The 15555-nt window shown below is 36.8% G+C and overlaps 1 protein-coding gene across 54 annotated transcripts in view; it reads right to left on the bottom strand.

Moving 5' to 3' along the window:
• The window catches only part of mbnl2 (muscleblind-like splicing regulator 2), a 114893-nt gene that overhangs the window by 15581 nt on the left and 83757 nt on the right, over positions 1 to 15555 (bottom strand). For 52 of the 54 annotated variants that reach the window (NM_001161670.1, NM_001099998.2, XM_009305373.5 and 49 more), the window contains 3 exons: positions 15152 to 15316; positions 14482 to 14682; positions 9862 to 10116 (listed from right to left, as the gene is read on the bottom strand). In NM_001161670.1, the coding sequence (NP_001155142.1) occupies positions 9862 to 10116; positions 14482 to 14682; positions 15152 to 15316 (621 nt within the window). The remainder of the gene's footprint in view (positions 1 to 9861; positions 10117 to 14481; positions 14683 to 15151; positions 15317 to 15555) is intronic. The other 2 variants (NM_001161669.1, NM_001161671.1) reach the window with 1 other exon arrangement.

Genomic DNA, 15555 nt, shown 5'->3' with positions numbered 1-15555 from the left:
GAAGCAAAAAGCATCTACAATACCTGTGTTAAAAGCGTCAGAAATCAAAGATTCTCACCATTTACCAATCAAACACGCTAATGGGATTGTAGATATTAGTGTTATGAAAGCTCTCCGAATCGTCTTGAGCAGTAAATCAATAGAGAACAAACACTGCATGAAACACACTGACCGTTTCCGGCACCATCGAAGGCTTTCGGTATGTGTGTGTGCATGTGTGTGTGTTGGGCAAATTAAAATCGAATGATGGCAGAATGTCAGGTAGGCATTTCTTTTTAAGCAGGAACACTGTCAAGATCACTTTGAAGGCTTTGATGCATCAATCCTGATCCTACATTAACTTCGTCATTAACATAGAGTACAATCTGCACAGGCTGAGTGGGCCAATTCACCAGCCTGTGCATCATGTTACCGTCAATGCAGCTCAAACTCGGCTGCTCTTTGGGCCTTTTTAGCATACGCCATGACATTTACCACCACTTAGCAAAAAGGAAATAAGGAACGCTCTGTAAACGAGCAGAAATGCCTTCCTTGACATTCATTTCTGTCACGATATGTTGCAATTTCTTACCAGCTAACAGATTACAATGACTGTCTACGTATAAATCGTAAAGGTCACGAAGCCAAAACGACTGAAGTGAGAGATCACAGAATGTGGAGCTCTGTTTATTCTTATATTTGAGAACACGATGCTGCTTTTGGACCGCTTACAGGTATGGCGAGTTATTCGTATTGTGGCCCGTCAGAATGAGATCGTTAATATGGAGCTCTCCCTGATTTACATAGTCCTAGTTAATCAAACGCCATGCAAAAGTACTGGTAATAAGTAAACATATGGCTCAATGGAATGATGGCCAGCAAAATATTTAGTAAAAGAAAACAGGACGCTTGGAATGAGATGACGCTGAGGGCCATGCAAAATAGCTTTAGAGGCACACAAAATAAAAAAACTAGAATGCTGAAGAGAATAAAATGCATCTGTTTTTCCTATAGTGTAATCACAGGTTGCAGCAAAGGTGTTATATGATGGATAGACTTATTTAAAGACATGGACAAATATTCTGAAGCTCAGTTTAAATACCTAGTGGGCTGCATTGCATCTTCTAAAGCAGGGGTCACCAATCTCGGTCCTGGAGGGCCGGTGTCCCAGCAAGGTTTAGCTCTATCTTGCCTCAACACACCTGCCTGGATGTTTCAAGTATACCTAGTAAGACCTTGATTAGCTTGTTCAGGTGTGTTTGATTAGGGTTGGAGCTAAAACCTGCAGGACAGCGGACCTCCAGGAACAAGTTTGGTGATTCCTGTTCTAAAGCATGAGTAACTTATATTTAATTAATAACTATTAATAATTAAAGATAATCTGACTTTTTCATGTTGCTAACTAACAATAAACCAGTTAAAACATAACAAAATACAGCATAACACAAAAATATTTAGTTAAAACTTTCCATTTAAGTTATATTTCTGCACTCAAATATGATTATGAGCTTCCTGCAATGCAATCTAGGATGCAATACTATATAAAGGACTTGTGGCGTGCATTTCCAGAAAACAAGCTAAAGATATGTGCTAGAATACTCTAGTTGTGTCCAAGTAGGCAGATCAGTTGGTTGGGGAACAGAGCATGTATATGTAGACTTTTAGTAAACATCAGAATCAGATGCACTTTAATTGTGCTATGCTTTCTTGTAAGCAAGAGTTGCATGTTTTGCTCTCCTCCGCCAACATAGAGAACCATTAAAATAAATACGCCACCCACAGGAATTTATCATACAGAATTACATAACCTGCCATTGAGGCGGGGGGGCGGGGGGGACAAAACAAAAAGAAACGAATGAAAGAACTGCATCATCTGACTTTAAATGCTTTCTCTAGGGTCACATTTGGGTCGGGCGCAGGGATCGATTGCTTCTGCTTTCCTACAGTGTCCTGATTTGAACCCTAGAGAACAAAAAAAAACCTGCTCTGGTTTCTGCATGGTCATTACATCATAATCAGGGACGCCGCACCTTAAGGCTAACAGCATTTTTACCCTGAAGCCAAAGCTGCTGGTTTATCTCAGGTCGCCATATGCTTGGGAAAACCTGGGCCTTTATTTTGTTCACTGTCATTTTATTGTTATGGCTGGCGAGCTGATACTGTCCTTGCATCCCTGTCTGACCCAGCCGCCTCAGTGGAAAAAAAGACAAAAGGTTTAGGGCAAAAGCGAAAATGGTGTAAACAGCAAAACGAATGAGGCTAAGCATGTGAGTGCCATGACAGCAAACGCGGCAAAGTAAAACCACACCAGCGTGAGATGTGGAAGCGGGAAAGCTTGCTGCTGAATACCGCGTCTACACCATAAGCAAGCGACGCCACCAAATTAGATGTGTACAGTTATAGTAATATAAAATAAGACACTTCCATTCAAAATTGACAAGCTTTTTTATATTTATTGCATTGCATTTGTCGTTGAGAATTTGCAATGACGACAGTTTTGTTAACTTAAACAGGAGTTTACTTGTGTTGCATTGTGTGTATAAAACAATACAGCAGCACACAAATAGCTAGGTAAGATGTTTTAGATTTTAGATCTTTTATCTAAAAGTCGAGTCGCTTATCCAAGTTTTAGGAACAACCAATAATAACTTGACTTCTAGTTGATAATTTAGTATCAGAAGTGGCTTATATGAAAGGCAAAAGCCTCTAGATTACGCTTATTTGACCAAAATAAAATACGATGATGCCTTGATTTTTAATTATTTAATTAAGACAGTAAGGTTATTGACTTTGCTTAGACAAAAGTCTCATCACTGAACAGAAATAATGTCCAGTATAGATTATAAAGTCCTGCTGCAGTGGAGACAGAATGAATATTGTGTCTGACTCCATCATGAGCTTGGAGGACTGCATCCATACATCTCTGACATGACTCAAATCACTGATTAATAAAGGCATCTGGAATGAAGAAGAAAGCCTTCCTGCAGGACTCCCAGAGTTCGTCAAGATTCTTTGTGTTCATCTTCAATGCCTCTTCCTTCGTCTTACCCCAGACATGTCTGGTGACTGGGCTGGCCAATCCTGGAGCAGCTTGACCTTCTTTGCTTTCAGGAGCTTTGATGTGGAGGCTGAAGTATGAGGAGCGTTATCCTGCTGGAGCATTGTCCCTCTCCTGTGGTTTGTAATGTAATGGGCAGTACAAATGTCTTGATACCTCAGGCTGTTGAACTTCCAGATCTCTCGCACGCCCCCATACTGAATGTAACCCCAAACCATGATTTCTCCTTCACCAAACTTGACTGATTTCTGTGAGAATCTTGGCTTCATGTGGGTTCCAGTAGGTGTTCTGCAGTATTTGTGATGATTGGGATGCAGATCAACAGATGATTCATGGGAAAAATCCACCTTCTGACATGTTTCCCAATGATCAACTAAAAGTCAAGTAATTATTTGTTGCTCTTTCAACTGAGATCCACAACAAGAGTTTTGTCAGGTAGTGTATATACTGCACTGCATTTGTTGTCGAATTGGGAATTTGCAAGTTTGTCCATTAAAACAGGAGGTTTCTTGTGTCGCATTGGTTGCATTGAGTGCTCGCTTTCAGCAGTCTCAAAAGTTGTACAAACTGTATCTACACAATGATGAGATTTGTCGATTTTTAGCTTTTTTTAATATTTTGTATTTAGGAGCAATGCAGTTTTAAAGTGCATAGCTATTGTGTGGTGTAGATAAATAATTCTGCACGGTAACAAACTCAATTACTTCTATAATAATCAACAAAGCTTGGGAGCTTTGCTGCATTTCATCATTCTCTTCCCTTAATTTAGTTGCGTCACATTCCTTGCATGTGGTGTAAGCAAAACGAGCCCATTATAAATAACAAATCTGCAGTATCTGGTCTACAAGCATGTAATAATGAGTTTTATTGCGTCACACCAATTGTAATGTAGACAGTTATGCTGATTATCACAGAAGCAATCTAGTTTTTCTACATTGCTGACTTGCAATGTAGGCAAAACTCAGTTGCTCTCATTTCAAACAACAAATCTGTTTGCACTGCAAATGCGCAATATTGGCTTGATGCATCGCTCGCAGTGCACATCGTTTCATTGGTTTTAAAGGGTGAATTGCAGTTTTGATGCACTGCTTACCTGCAGTGTAGAGAAAACAAGAACGCTCTTATCATAATTCAATAAATCTGTCTAGACGTCAAGAGAGCAATGCAAGAAAACTGCAGGCATGCAGAGATTAACAGTTATTGATAGCATGTACTCTAATTGAAGCCACGTATGTCACAAGATGCAACAAAACTCATGGCTTGCAAATAACACTACATGGATCTCTATTGTGAGTTGATTGCTCACTTTCACCTTGGATTGCTACAAAGCTGCAAGTGAGCAATGCAAAAAAAAAAAAATAAATAAAAATAAATAAATATATATATATATATATATATATATATATATATATATATATATATATATATATATATATATGTATATATATTTGATGCTTTATGCATTGCAAGTTGCAACAAAAACTGACATCACTGGTAAATGAAACAACACAAAACTCAGCAATGTAGCTTTGCCGCATAGCTTGAAGCATAGAAAACTACAGGGCCAAGAGAGCTTAACGCGCTGCAATTTGAGAAAGCACATGCAATTACACAAAACACCAGCAAATAAAGAAACGATCTTCATCAATTTGACAGCACACGTGTTGTAACTCGGTCACAACACTTGCAAATATCCAGGTAACAAGACGGAAATGTTTCAAGAGGACCCAAAAACATGACGGACCCTGCTGAGATATGGATGTTACTATGTCGGGTAATCAGGATATTAAAATAAACGAAAAACAACTCACCTTTCCAACCCAGGCTCATTCTGAAAGCGTAGTCCCGTGGACGTTTCTGGCGGCTGCGAGATACGTCTCGGGAGGTACGTATTTTTGCAGTTTTTGTTTTTGAGATTCTGCGAGAAGCCGTTGTGTGTGCTTCTTCAAATGTCAAATGTGTCTCGCGAGTGCCGTTCGCGCCCGTGCTGTTCTTAAGCAAACCCACCAGAGGCCGCTGTTGAACCACTGTCTGACTGACTTCATGACTGACTGGGCAACCGGCCAATCGACTGACCCACCCTCCTCCTTCCCTAAACCCTACTAATTTTACCAATTGACCCACTCACCTGCTTATTTCCCTAAACCCAACCGGGGATTTACAAAAGCCATCCAGAAAAAGAAAAGCCCTCGTCATTCTCACCCTGTTATTCACTTTATTTATTGGATTCTGTTTTTGTCTTACCTGATTTCTGGAATCGCTCTTCCCCTGACTCGAACCCGGTTGTTGTTGTCGTCGAGCTCCTCTCTGCGCCTCAAGTACGCCGACGTACACGACGAGCTAACTGGACAAACTGGTTGCAGCAGGAAAGCCCTCCACACGGAGGTAAGCAGTCAGCCTCTAAGCGCGAAAAGGAACGGAATCATACCGGCCCGTAGCGTTCGCTTAAATAATGAAATGCAGCCATACGTACCTCTGGCTACATAATTCGCGGTCTCCAGAAACGTCCACGGGACTATGCTTTCAGAATGAGACTGGGTTGCACCTTTCAAAGACCACCAATCACTTCACTGAGCAACAGTCACGGCATAGTAACACATCCATAACTCGGCAGGGTCCGTCATGGTTTTGGGTCCTTTAGAAACATTTTCGTTGTGTTATGTTTTGCCTACATTGCAAATTGATGAAGATCGTTTCTTTATTTGCTGGTGTTTTATTGTAATTGCATGTGCTTTCTTAAACTGCAGTGTGTTTAGTTCTCTCGGCCACTGTAGAAAATGGTAAATATAGAATATTCCAATAATCAATCAAAGAAGAAATGCAACAAAACTAATATCGCACACATGCAGACACTGCAATGCATTGAATGTTATAATTAAAGTCATATATATAGCGAGTGCAAAACTTTTTAGTTTAGTTGCAAACTCCGTCGCTCGCTTGTAAAGTGTAGACACGTTAAAACTGAGAAACGAGAGCAGCCTGGCGTGCATCCAAAGATGCAGTTTGGCTTGGATAATAGATGAACCTGTGCATTCATGTCAGTTTGGCATCAAGATGTCATCCATCTCCTTAATTTAATCTTGACTGATTTGAGGAGAGTAGACCTCCCATTGGGCAGAGAAATGGGGAAGTAAGCCGCCCCGTGACCTTGTGCAGTCAAGGGTGTAAGCAAAAAAGCTTTTAAGCCATCGAGCTTATTATATTAATATCCTATACCTAATAATGATGGCATCAGTACAGTAGGAGATGCATAAGAAGGGTGAGGGATTTTATAACACGCCTGTCTTCCTGCTCGTCTTTTTTGTCTTCTCTCTTTTACTAACACTGTTTTAATAGGACTAAAATCCTCCAGGGATGAGATAAGGGAGTCGACACAGATTTGGCACGCAACCCCACCCAGATTCTGGAGATGGGTCATGGCTATATAATAATAAAGCAGTGCTCCACATTTAATGTGCTAACATCATCAGATAGATCTTAATCGTGATCTCAACATGTGTTGTCAATTGATTTTATGGTGCGCACAGAACCGAAACCGTTTTCACAATTCTAAGCACTGCCTTAGTTAGGATTCAATTCTGCTGTAAATTAAATGCAGCTGATGAGTAGGCCCAAACGGAATCTGCGCACGCAGAAATGATCACTGAATCTGTTTATTTACTTATGTAAATAATTATTTAGTCAGTTTTTATATTCATTTCAGCAGTATTATTCACTAATATGCAAATGTTTATATGATTCATTCACAATACTGTTAGTAAAGTAATATCCTTCTGTACACTCTCAGAAAAAATGGTTTAATGTTGTACCAAAGAAGGTGCAAACTGGAGCAGTACCTTTTTATGGGACAGAATTGTACCTTAAGACAAAGAAACAAATTTGTACTATTGCAGTTTGTACCTTTAAGGTACAATTTGTACCATGGGAAACCAAAATTTACCTTTGGTTTTTAAAACCTGCAGATACAATATTTTACCTTCATCAAAGATACAAATCTGATCCATAAAGATACCACCACTGTTGCCAACTATTTTCCAAAAGGCGATAAGATCTGCACAAAAAGTTGATAAAAGTCGATAGATTACGTCATGCTTTAATTTGCATATTACTGACGTCATCACTTTCCACCGTTTCTGTTTGTTTAACAGCCTATGGTCAATTAAGGGGTACACATTTCATTCATTCATTCATTCATTTTCTTGTCGGCTTAGTCCCTTTATTATTCCGGAGTCACCACAGCGGAATGAACCGCCAACTTATCCTGCAAGTTTTTATGCAGCGGATGCCCTTCCAGCCGCAACCCATCTCTGGGAATTGTACGCATGTCAATTTAACTAAAATTATTGCTGTTTGAACACAGTATATCAGTATAGAGAATTTGCAGTAATCTCTCAGACGTAATAAACTCAGACAAGTTCTGAATCGGTCACTAAAATATCTGTGATTGTGAACAAGGAAAGAATCAACGGTCAAATTAAATTGTTAAAATAAAGGAGAAGCAGATCGGTTTGACTGTAGAAGGGAAATACATTCACACTGCTGCAGATGCTAAATCATTTCACTGTCAGGCTGCAGGTGGGAGAGGCTGCTGTACGAGGACTGGGCCGCCTGTCAGTGCTCTACAGAGGCTCTAGAGAGGGGCCGGCGGCATTAACCGCTGCTCGTTGAGGACAGTAGAGACGGTACAGTATGGACAAATAACCGTCTACAAAAATCTACAGTAACACACAAAAAAGTCGCTAGATTTGTCGCTAGCTGCTTTTTTGAAAATTTGCCGCTAAGGGGGTCTGAAAAGTCGCTAAGTTGGCAACACTGGGTACCACCACAATGACAAGACACTTTGTACCTTAACTATCAAAAATGCTCACCAAACATTTATTAAACAACGCCTTAAAAGTTTAGTTTAGTATACCTATAGTTTTATGGTTTACCAGTTGTTTTGTATTATTGTATTATAGAACTTAATAATTATTGCTTATAAGTTTCTTTAAACATATGCTTTTAAATGATGATTCGGTAACACTTTATAATAACTACACACTATAAATCATTTAATATATAGCAAATAGTCAATTCATTATCTTTAAGCATTAACTCTACACTAATAAGCTTTAGTAAGCAGTTTATAACTGCAGCTATAAATGCTCTATTCTTGACTTATAAGCACCTATATAATGTGTTTAATATTTGTATTTTCATACTTAGTTAATGATTTATTTTTCATTACTAACTTAAGTATTGCATTATTTACAAACCAGTTGTATTTAAGAGTAGTTGAGGGTTTTTAGGATCATTCAGAATGAGTTAGTAAATGATTAATAAACTATTGAAATGTATCTCTTATTATTCAGACATATATTAATAGTTACTATGTATGTTAATAAATGCTTTATTAACTCCACTTCATGCAGTTTTGTGACCTAATCTAAAGTGAGGGCTATTCATGCTTTATAAATCCCTTATAAGTGACAAATAAAGGCTCAGTTTAATTCTAAACAGGAAACATGACATTATTCATTCCTATTTATTTAAAGATACACAAATGAAACTACTTCAAATGAAAAATAAATCTTTGCAACCTGATCTAAAATAAAATCACTGTAGAGTTTAAACGTTGCATCTTATTATAATTGTTAAATTATTATATTGTTGTTGTTGTTTTATCCAGTTTTATGTCGTATTTTGACGCTCCTGTTACATTTACATTTAGTCATTTAGCAGACGCTGTTATTCAGCAATGTTTAAACTTTACAGTAATTTCACTTTTTAGAAAAGATTGCACAGATTATTGTTCATTTGATTCTGAGCCTTTATTTGTCATTTATAAGGGATTTATAAAGCATGAATAGCCATCACTTTAGATTAGGTCACAAAACTGCATGAAGTTGAGTTAATAAAGCATTTATTAACATATTAGTTAACTATTAGTATATCCCTGAATGATAAGACATATAAATGTTGATTTCAATAGTTTATTAATCATTTACTAACTCATTCTGAATGATCCTAAAAACCCTCAACTACTCTTAAATACAACTGGTTTGTAAATAATGCAATACTTAAGTTAGTAATGAAAAATAAATCATTAACCAAGTATGAAAATACAAATATTAAGCACATTATATAGGTGCTTATAAGACAACAATACAGAGTTTGTAGCTGCTGTTATAAACTGCTTACAATTGTTTATTAATGTAGAGTTAATGCTAAAAAAATTATGATTCACTAGATGCTAATGCTTAGTAAATGATTATTAGTGTGTAGATGATTTTTGTTTTATTATTGAAATATTTCATAAAATTATTTTGCCTTTCCAGTTATATTGTTTTTCATAAATATTGTAATAAAGGAGTTGTGCAACACTTTTGTACCTTTTATATGGGAACAATCATGTACCTTCATTTCAGTTGTACCAGAAGACTATCATAAGTGGTTCCATATAAGGTAAAATGTTTACAAAGGTACAAAACTGTTCCTTAAGGGACATTATTTGTACCATCGTGTACCACCTTTTCTTCTGAGAGTGTAGATGTATTATATGAGACTGGCTTTGTTAACCAAACAAGTGTCTCTTATTGGATTTGCATTGTAAAACTTGAATTATTTTTATGTATTAAGGTACTTAACACTCAAAACCATTGAGCATCAGTTTTGTAGATTTTGTGCAGAAAGAGCGAAAACATATCCGCAGATTCTGTCTGGCCCTACTGATTAGGCACAGTGGTGTCGTTTAAAAACCTATACACACAATTCATTTGCACTACATGACTGTATAAACATACATAATCGGTATTGGTGTGATTTGAATACTGCGACGGGCTCACCATGGCTGCAGCGGCGGCCTGCGCTGCGACGGCGGTCTGGTTGGCCTGATGCTGCGCTGCTTTGATCTTGGCCTGCAGGTGCGCTGGAGGGTGGAAATACTTGCACTTCTCGCGTGAGCAGCGGCTCTTGATGTAGTCCATGCACACCGTGACCGTGTTGTCGCTCGTGTCGATCATCGGGCTGTCGCTAGGATGGGCGAAGCGGCAGTCGGTCTCGCCGCGCGCGCAGTTACCCCGCTGAAACTCACGGCACACCTGCCGTTCGCGGACGCAAACCAACACACGCAGACAAAACAAACAGGGAACACAACAGAAATATGCAAACAGAAACATGAGTCACTAAAGTTTCAAAGCGGTCATGTATGAGCACAGGTAGAGTAAATAAACACACACGGAGATGAGTATTAACAGCTTCTCTGTGTAGGAGGCCGCTTATTATCACACACATCAGTCAGTTGCTAAGTGATCGCACATTTACATGAACACTATTCAGCTGTTATTGTTTCAGCCACACTGATCGCTTACTTGTGAGGAGGCTCTGAATTGAGGAGCCTTAATCTCATTCTTTCCTGCTATGAACTTCCTATCTACTTCACTATCAAAGACTGTACATAATTCTGGCTTCCACACAATTCCTTCATGTTGTCCCAATGCAAAAGGATTAAGTTAACCTAATTGTTTTAGCTAATTCAAGTGGATTAAACATAAAATAATTATGTGAAACCTCCAGAATTGTGTTGGTGCAGCTCATTTTAAAATAAGTCGTTTGAACAAGCAGCAAAAATGATTGTTTGAGTGAATCTGCCAACCTGATTTCACCAAGTAGCACATGTTCCTGAATTAACATCTATGTTGATCCTGATGCAACATTCCAATCAGCCAATCAGATTTAAGGGACATGTTTTAGGGTAGGCTTACAATTAGGTTAATGCACTTCCACATGATTGTTATCCAACAATTAGTTCCCTCTGATTTTGGTAATAATGTACAGTTATGGTTGGGTTTAGGGGTAGGGAAAAGGTATGGATCACGTTTTCCAACAAAAATGATGTTCCAGGATCAACATAAATGTTAATCCAGGATCGCATCCTACTTTGCAAAAACACAACATGCTCTTTGTTCAGCGTTTTACAGACAGTGATGGTAATATTTACATTCTGAATTATAGATTGTCTCCTTTCTCACATACAGGCAAAACTATTAGCCCTCGTGAGAAATTGCATTTCTATATGAAATATTTCCCAAATGCTGTTTAACAGAGATTTCTGCAATACATTTATTATTATTATTATTATTATTACTATTATTATTAATAATATTACTACTATTATTATTATTATTATTATTACTATTACTATTATTATTATTAATATTATTATTATTAATATTATTATTACTATTACTATTGTTATTATTACTATTATTATTACTATTATTATTATTATTACTATTACTATTATTATTATTACTATTATTGTATTATTACAATTATTATTACTATTATTATTATCATTACTACTATTATTATTATTATTATTATTATTACTATTATTATTATTATTATCATTACTACTATTATCATTATTATTATTACTATTATTATTATTATTATTATTATCATTACTACTATTATTATTATCATTACTATTATTATTATTATTACTACTACTACTACTACTCCTCATCCTCCTACTCCTCCTACACCACTACTACAACAACAACAACAATAGTTTGCAGGATACTAGTATTCAGCTTTAAGGGGCAATTTAAAGATGTAACAAGGGTAATTAGGTTAACTAGGTAGGTCACTGGACAACAGTGCTTTGTTAGTAGCCAATTGGAAAAAAAATTAAGGGGCATTTTTTTCCAGCCAAACTAAAAGAAATAAGACTTTATCCAAAAAACAATATAGGAAACACTGCGAAATCTTCTTTGCTCTGTTAAACATCAACTGAAAAAGAATAGAAAATTCCCAGAAGGGCTAACAATTCTATCTAACTCTATCTTAGCATGTTGATTTTATTTGTCCGTTCATTACATTAAATTTTGACTGGTCTGTTTGTCATATATTTGAATAATAAAATAGATTTTTTAGTTTCATAAAGTAAGAAACTTTTTGAAATCTGCTGATGACATTGTTCAAACATTTAACATTAATAATCTAATGGCAGTGATTATGCTAATATTCACATACTGAATTATGATTAGTCTTCTAGTTCAGATTGGTCTTTTCTTTATTCTGAATATGTTTTGGCCACATTTACAGAACTGTATACCAATTTATGAATAGTCTCTGCTTGGAACATAATTGCTTTTTTTGTATGTAACTATACTAAATTATGGCTGGTCTTTATATTTATGTTGGGCCTTTTCTCTCTCATGTATTTGCATATTGAATCATGATTGGTCCTTTCTTCATTCTGAATTCATCTGATTGGAGTTTTTAACATAATTGAATATGGACTATGATTGTTGTTTCTTTGAATGATGATTGGTCTTTTTGAAAATAAAATCATGTATATTCAGTTATGACTGCTCTGTTGTTTTGTTCTTTCTTTACATTTATGATAGCCTTTTTCTCTATTACATGCATTTAAATTACGATTTCTCTATTCTTCATTCTCAGTAATGATTATTCCTTTCTTTAAGCTTTTCTTTTCGTAAGCTTTATTTCTTTATAGTTGTATGACATTTTCTCTATTTAAATACTGAATTATAATTAATTGTTTCTTTACTGCATTATTTAGTATTATTTCTTGCATCACTCTTTTTGTTAATGATTGGCATTTCTCTCATACATTTACTTGCATACTGGATTATAACTGATCTGCTCTTTGTTTGATTCATTATTTATACTGAATCAAAACTGGTCTTTTTTGTTGTTTGCATATTTTTGCATACTGAAATATCCTCCCAAAATATTTCACTGTTTAATGATTGTTCTTTCCTTTGTGTTTATTTCCAAACTCAATTTCCGAAGGTCAAACATAACTTTGAGAATTCATTTTGAGGCCAAATATTATAGTATTTATAAGGGCTGCACAATTTATAACACATTTATAACAATCACGATAATAGTATAAACATTTATCTAAATTTACATAGTACTATCTAAATTTGACCAATCAGATGGAGCCTCACTATCTTCAGCCTCGCCTCACCAGTAGTTGCTGTTCTGCTATTGGCTGGAGCGCCCCAAAGCTGAACCCAGAGCTGACAATAAACACTTATAATGACAAAAGCCAATCAAAGTCAGAAGTTTTCGCTCATTCATAGTTATTTTAGGACTAAATGTTTGCATATTTTTGCATACTGAAATATCCCTCCAATATTTTTCACTGTTTTATGATTGTCCTTTTCTTTGTGTTTATTTCCATACTGAATTTCCGAAGGGTCAAACATTTTGACTATTACTTTTGAGGCTAAAAATTATAGTATTTATTAGGGCTGCACAGTTTATAACAAATTTATAACAGTCATGATAATAGTATATGCAACTGTCTAAATTTATATAGTATTATCTAAATTTGACCAATCAGATGGAGCCTTTCTATATTTAGCCCCGCCTCCCCAGTAGCAGCTGTTTTGCAATTGGCTGGAACGGCGCATTTATTAAAAAAATAAACACTTATAATGACAACAGCCAATCAGAGTCAGAATATCTGCTGGTTTTTACTCATTTATAGTTCTTCAAAGACTAAATGATTTTGTTTTTAGTCTAAATTAGATCTGAAAAATGAATATACCTCGTATATTTCAATATCAATATCAAATAAAAAGTGATTAGAAAACATAGCTAATAAAAATAGCATTATTGTAGGGAAATGTTAGGTCATAAGAAATATCTGTCACACTTTACAATAAGGATTTATTAGTTAATATTAGTTAATATATTTAGTAACATGAACTCAGTATAAACAATATTTGTGTAGCATTTATTAATCGGTTCAACATTTACTAATGCATCATTAACATCTAAATGCATGCTTATTAACATTGGTTAATGCGCTGTGAGATAACATGAGCTGAATGATTTTATCTTCGTTAACTAACATGAACAGTTTCTGTAATAAATGTACTGTTCATTAATTGTTCAGGTTAGTAAATGCATTAACATTAACTAAAACAGGGCTGTCCAAACTCGGTCCTGGAGGGTCGTGTCCTGCTGAGTTTAGTTCCAACTTGCTTCAACACACCTGCCAGGAAGTTTCTAGTGTATCTAGCAAGAGCTTGATTAGATGATCCAGGTGTGTTTGATTAGAGCTGGAGCTAAACTCTCCAGGACACCGGCCCTCCAGGACCGAGTGTGGACACCCCTGAACTAAAACAACCTTATTGATAAAGTGTTACCGTTTAAACAATACTCAACAACTATATCATATATTTTTCCTAGTATTTATTGTGTGTTTTAACAAAATTAATCACTTTGCGAGCAATATATAAACGCCAATTATATGTCAGTAATAGATTTAGCTAATAGACTGAACTAGACTTTCATTTAACCTGCCATGAGACTGTGCTCTGCATTTCTGGTTGAGAACTGATGCGACTCCTCTGCAGATTTCTCGAGTGTAACGTGTCTTTGTGTGAGTGTGTGTGTGTGTGTGTGAGACGCATTACCTCCAGCTTGTCTGTGCGCAGTAGTTTCTGCGTGGAGGACGAGCTGGGCACGCTGACTGGAGGACTGCCCGGGACGATGACTGGGGTGCTGGGGAGCATCTCTGTGGGGACCAGACCCATGCCGTGGCTCATGGGAGTCAGATACGGCGCGTAACTCAGACCTGGGTTCGAGCCCAGACCTTGACTCACAGGAAATGTAGGCTGCGAAGAAAGATTATTATGATAAAACGACTATTTCCTCTTTTTTAATTACAAACTTATTCGGTTCCCTTCAGCTTAGTACCTAATTTAGTAGGGGTAGCCACAGCCAAATGAACCGCCAACTATTCCAGCATATGTTTTATGCAGCGGATGCCCTTCTAACTGCAACCCAGTACCGGGAAACGCATTCACACTCATGCACTGTGGCCAATTTAGCTTATTCAATTCCCCTATAGCACATGTCTATGGCCTGTGGGGGAAACCGGAGCACCCAGAGAGAACCCATGCCAACATAGGAAGAACATGCAAACTCCATAGAGAAATGCCGACTGACCCAGCCGAGGCTCAAATCAGTGACCTTCTTGCTGTGAGGCGACAGTGCTAACCACTGGGCCATTGTGTCGCCCACAATAATATATAAATGAGGCCCAATCAGTGTAAATGTGCATGGAGGTGTAGAGTTGTGTACCACTGGTTGCATGGTGGTGCCAGGGATCATGAACTGCATCTGCTGTGCCAGCATGGCTGCCGCCGTCTTCTGCTGGATGAGGTTGTTGCGTCCGTTGATTTCCAGCTGCGTCTTCAGATGTGCCGGTGGATGAAGGTACTTGCAGTTTTCTCTCGTACACCGACCCTAAACCAAGAAAGATCAAAAACACTGTTAATATCAAGACAGGAATCAAAACGTTGCCTAAAATCTCCTGCAAATAAAACCTCTAGAAAAAATATCCCTCAGATCAAAAAGTCTGCATTTAAACGTCCAACATTTCAATATTTTAACCACATCTAATTCTTCCAATACTAAACAAGTTTCTATTTAGACTCAATTAATATCTCTTTATTTTTACAATTTAAAAGCTATTTGACTTCCCA

Source organism: Danio rerio, chromosome 1 (genome assembly GCF_049306965.1).
Source record: "Danio rerio strain Tuebingen ecotype United States chromosome 1, GRCz12tu, whole genome shotgun sequence".
NCBI lineage: Eukaryota > Metazoa > Chordata > Actinopteri > Cypriniformes > Danionidae > Danio > Danio rerio.
This window is presented reverse-complemented; position numbering and strand designations above follow the sequence as displayed.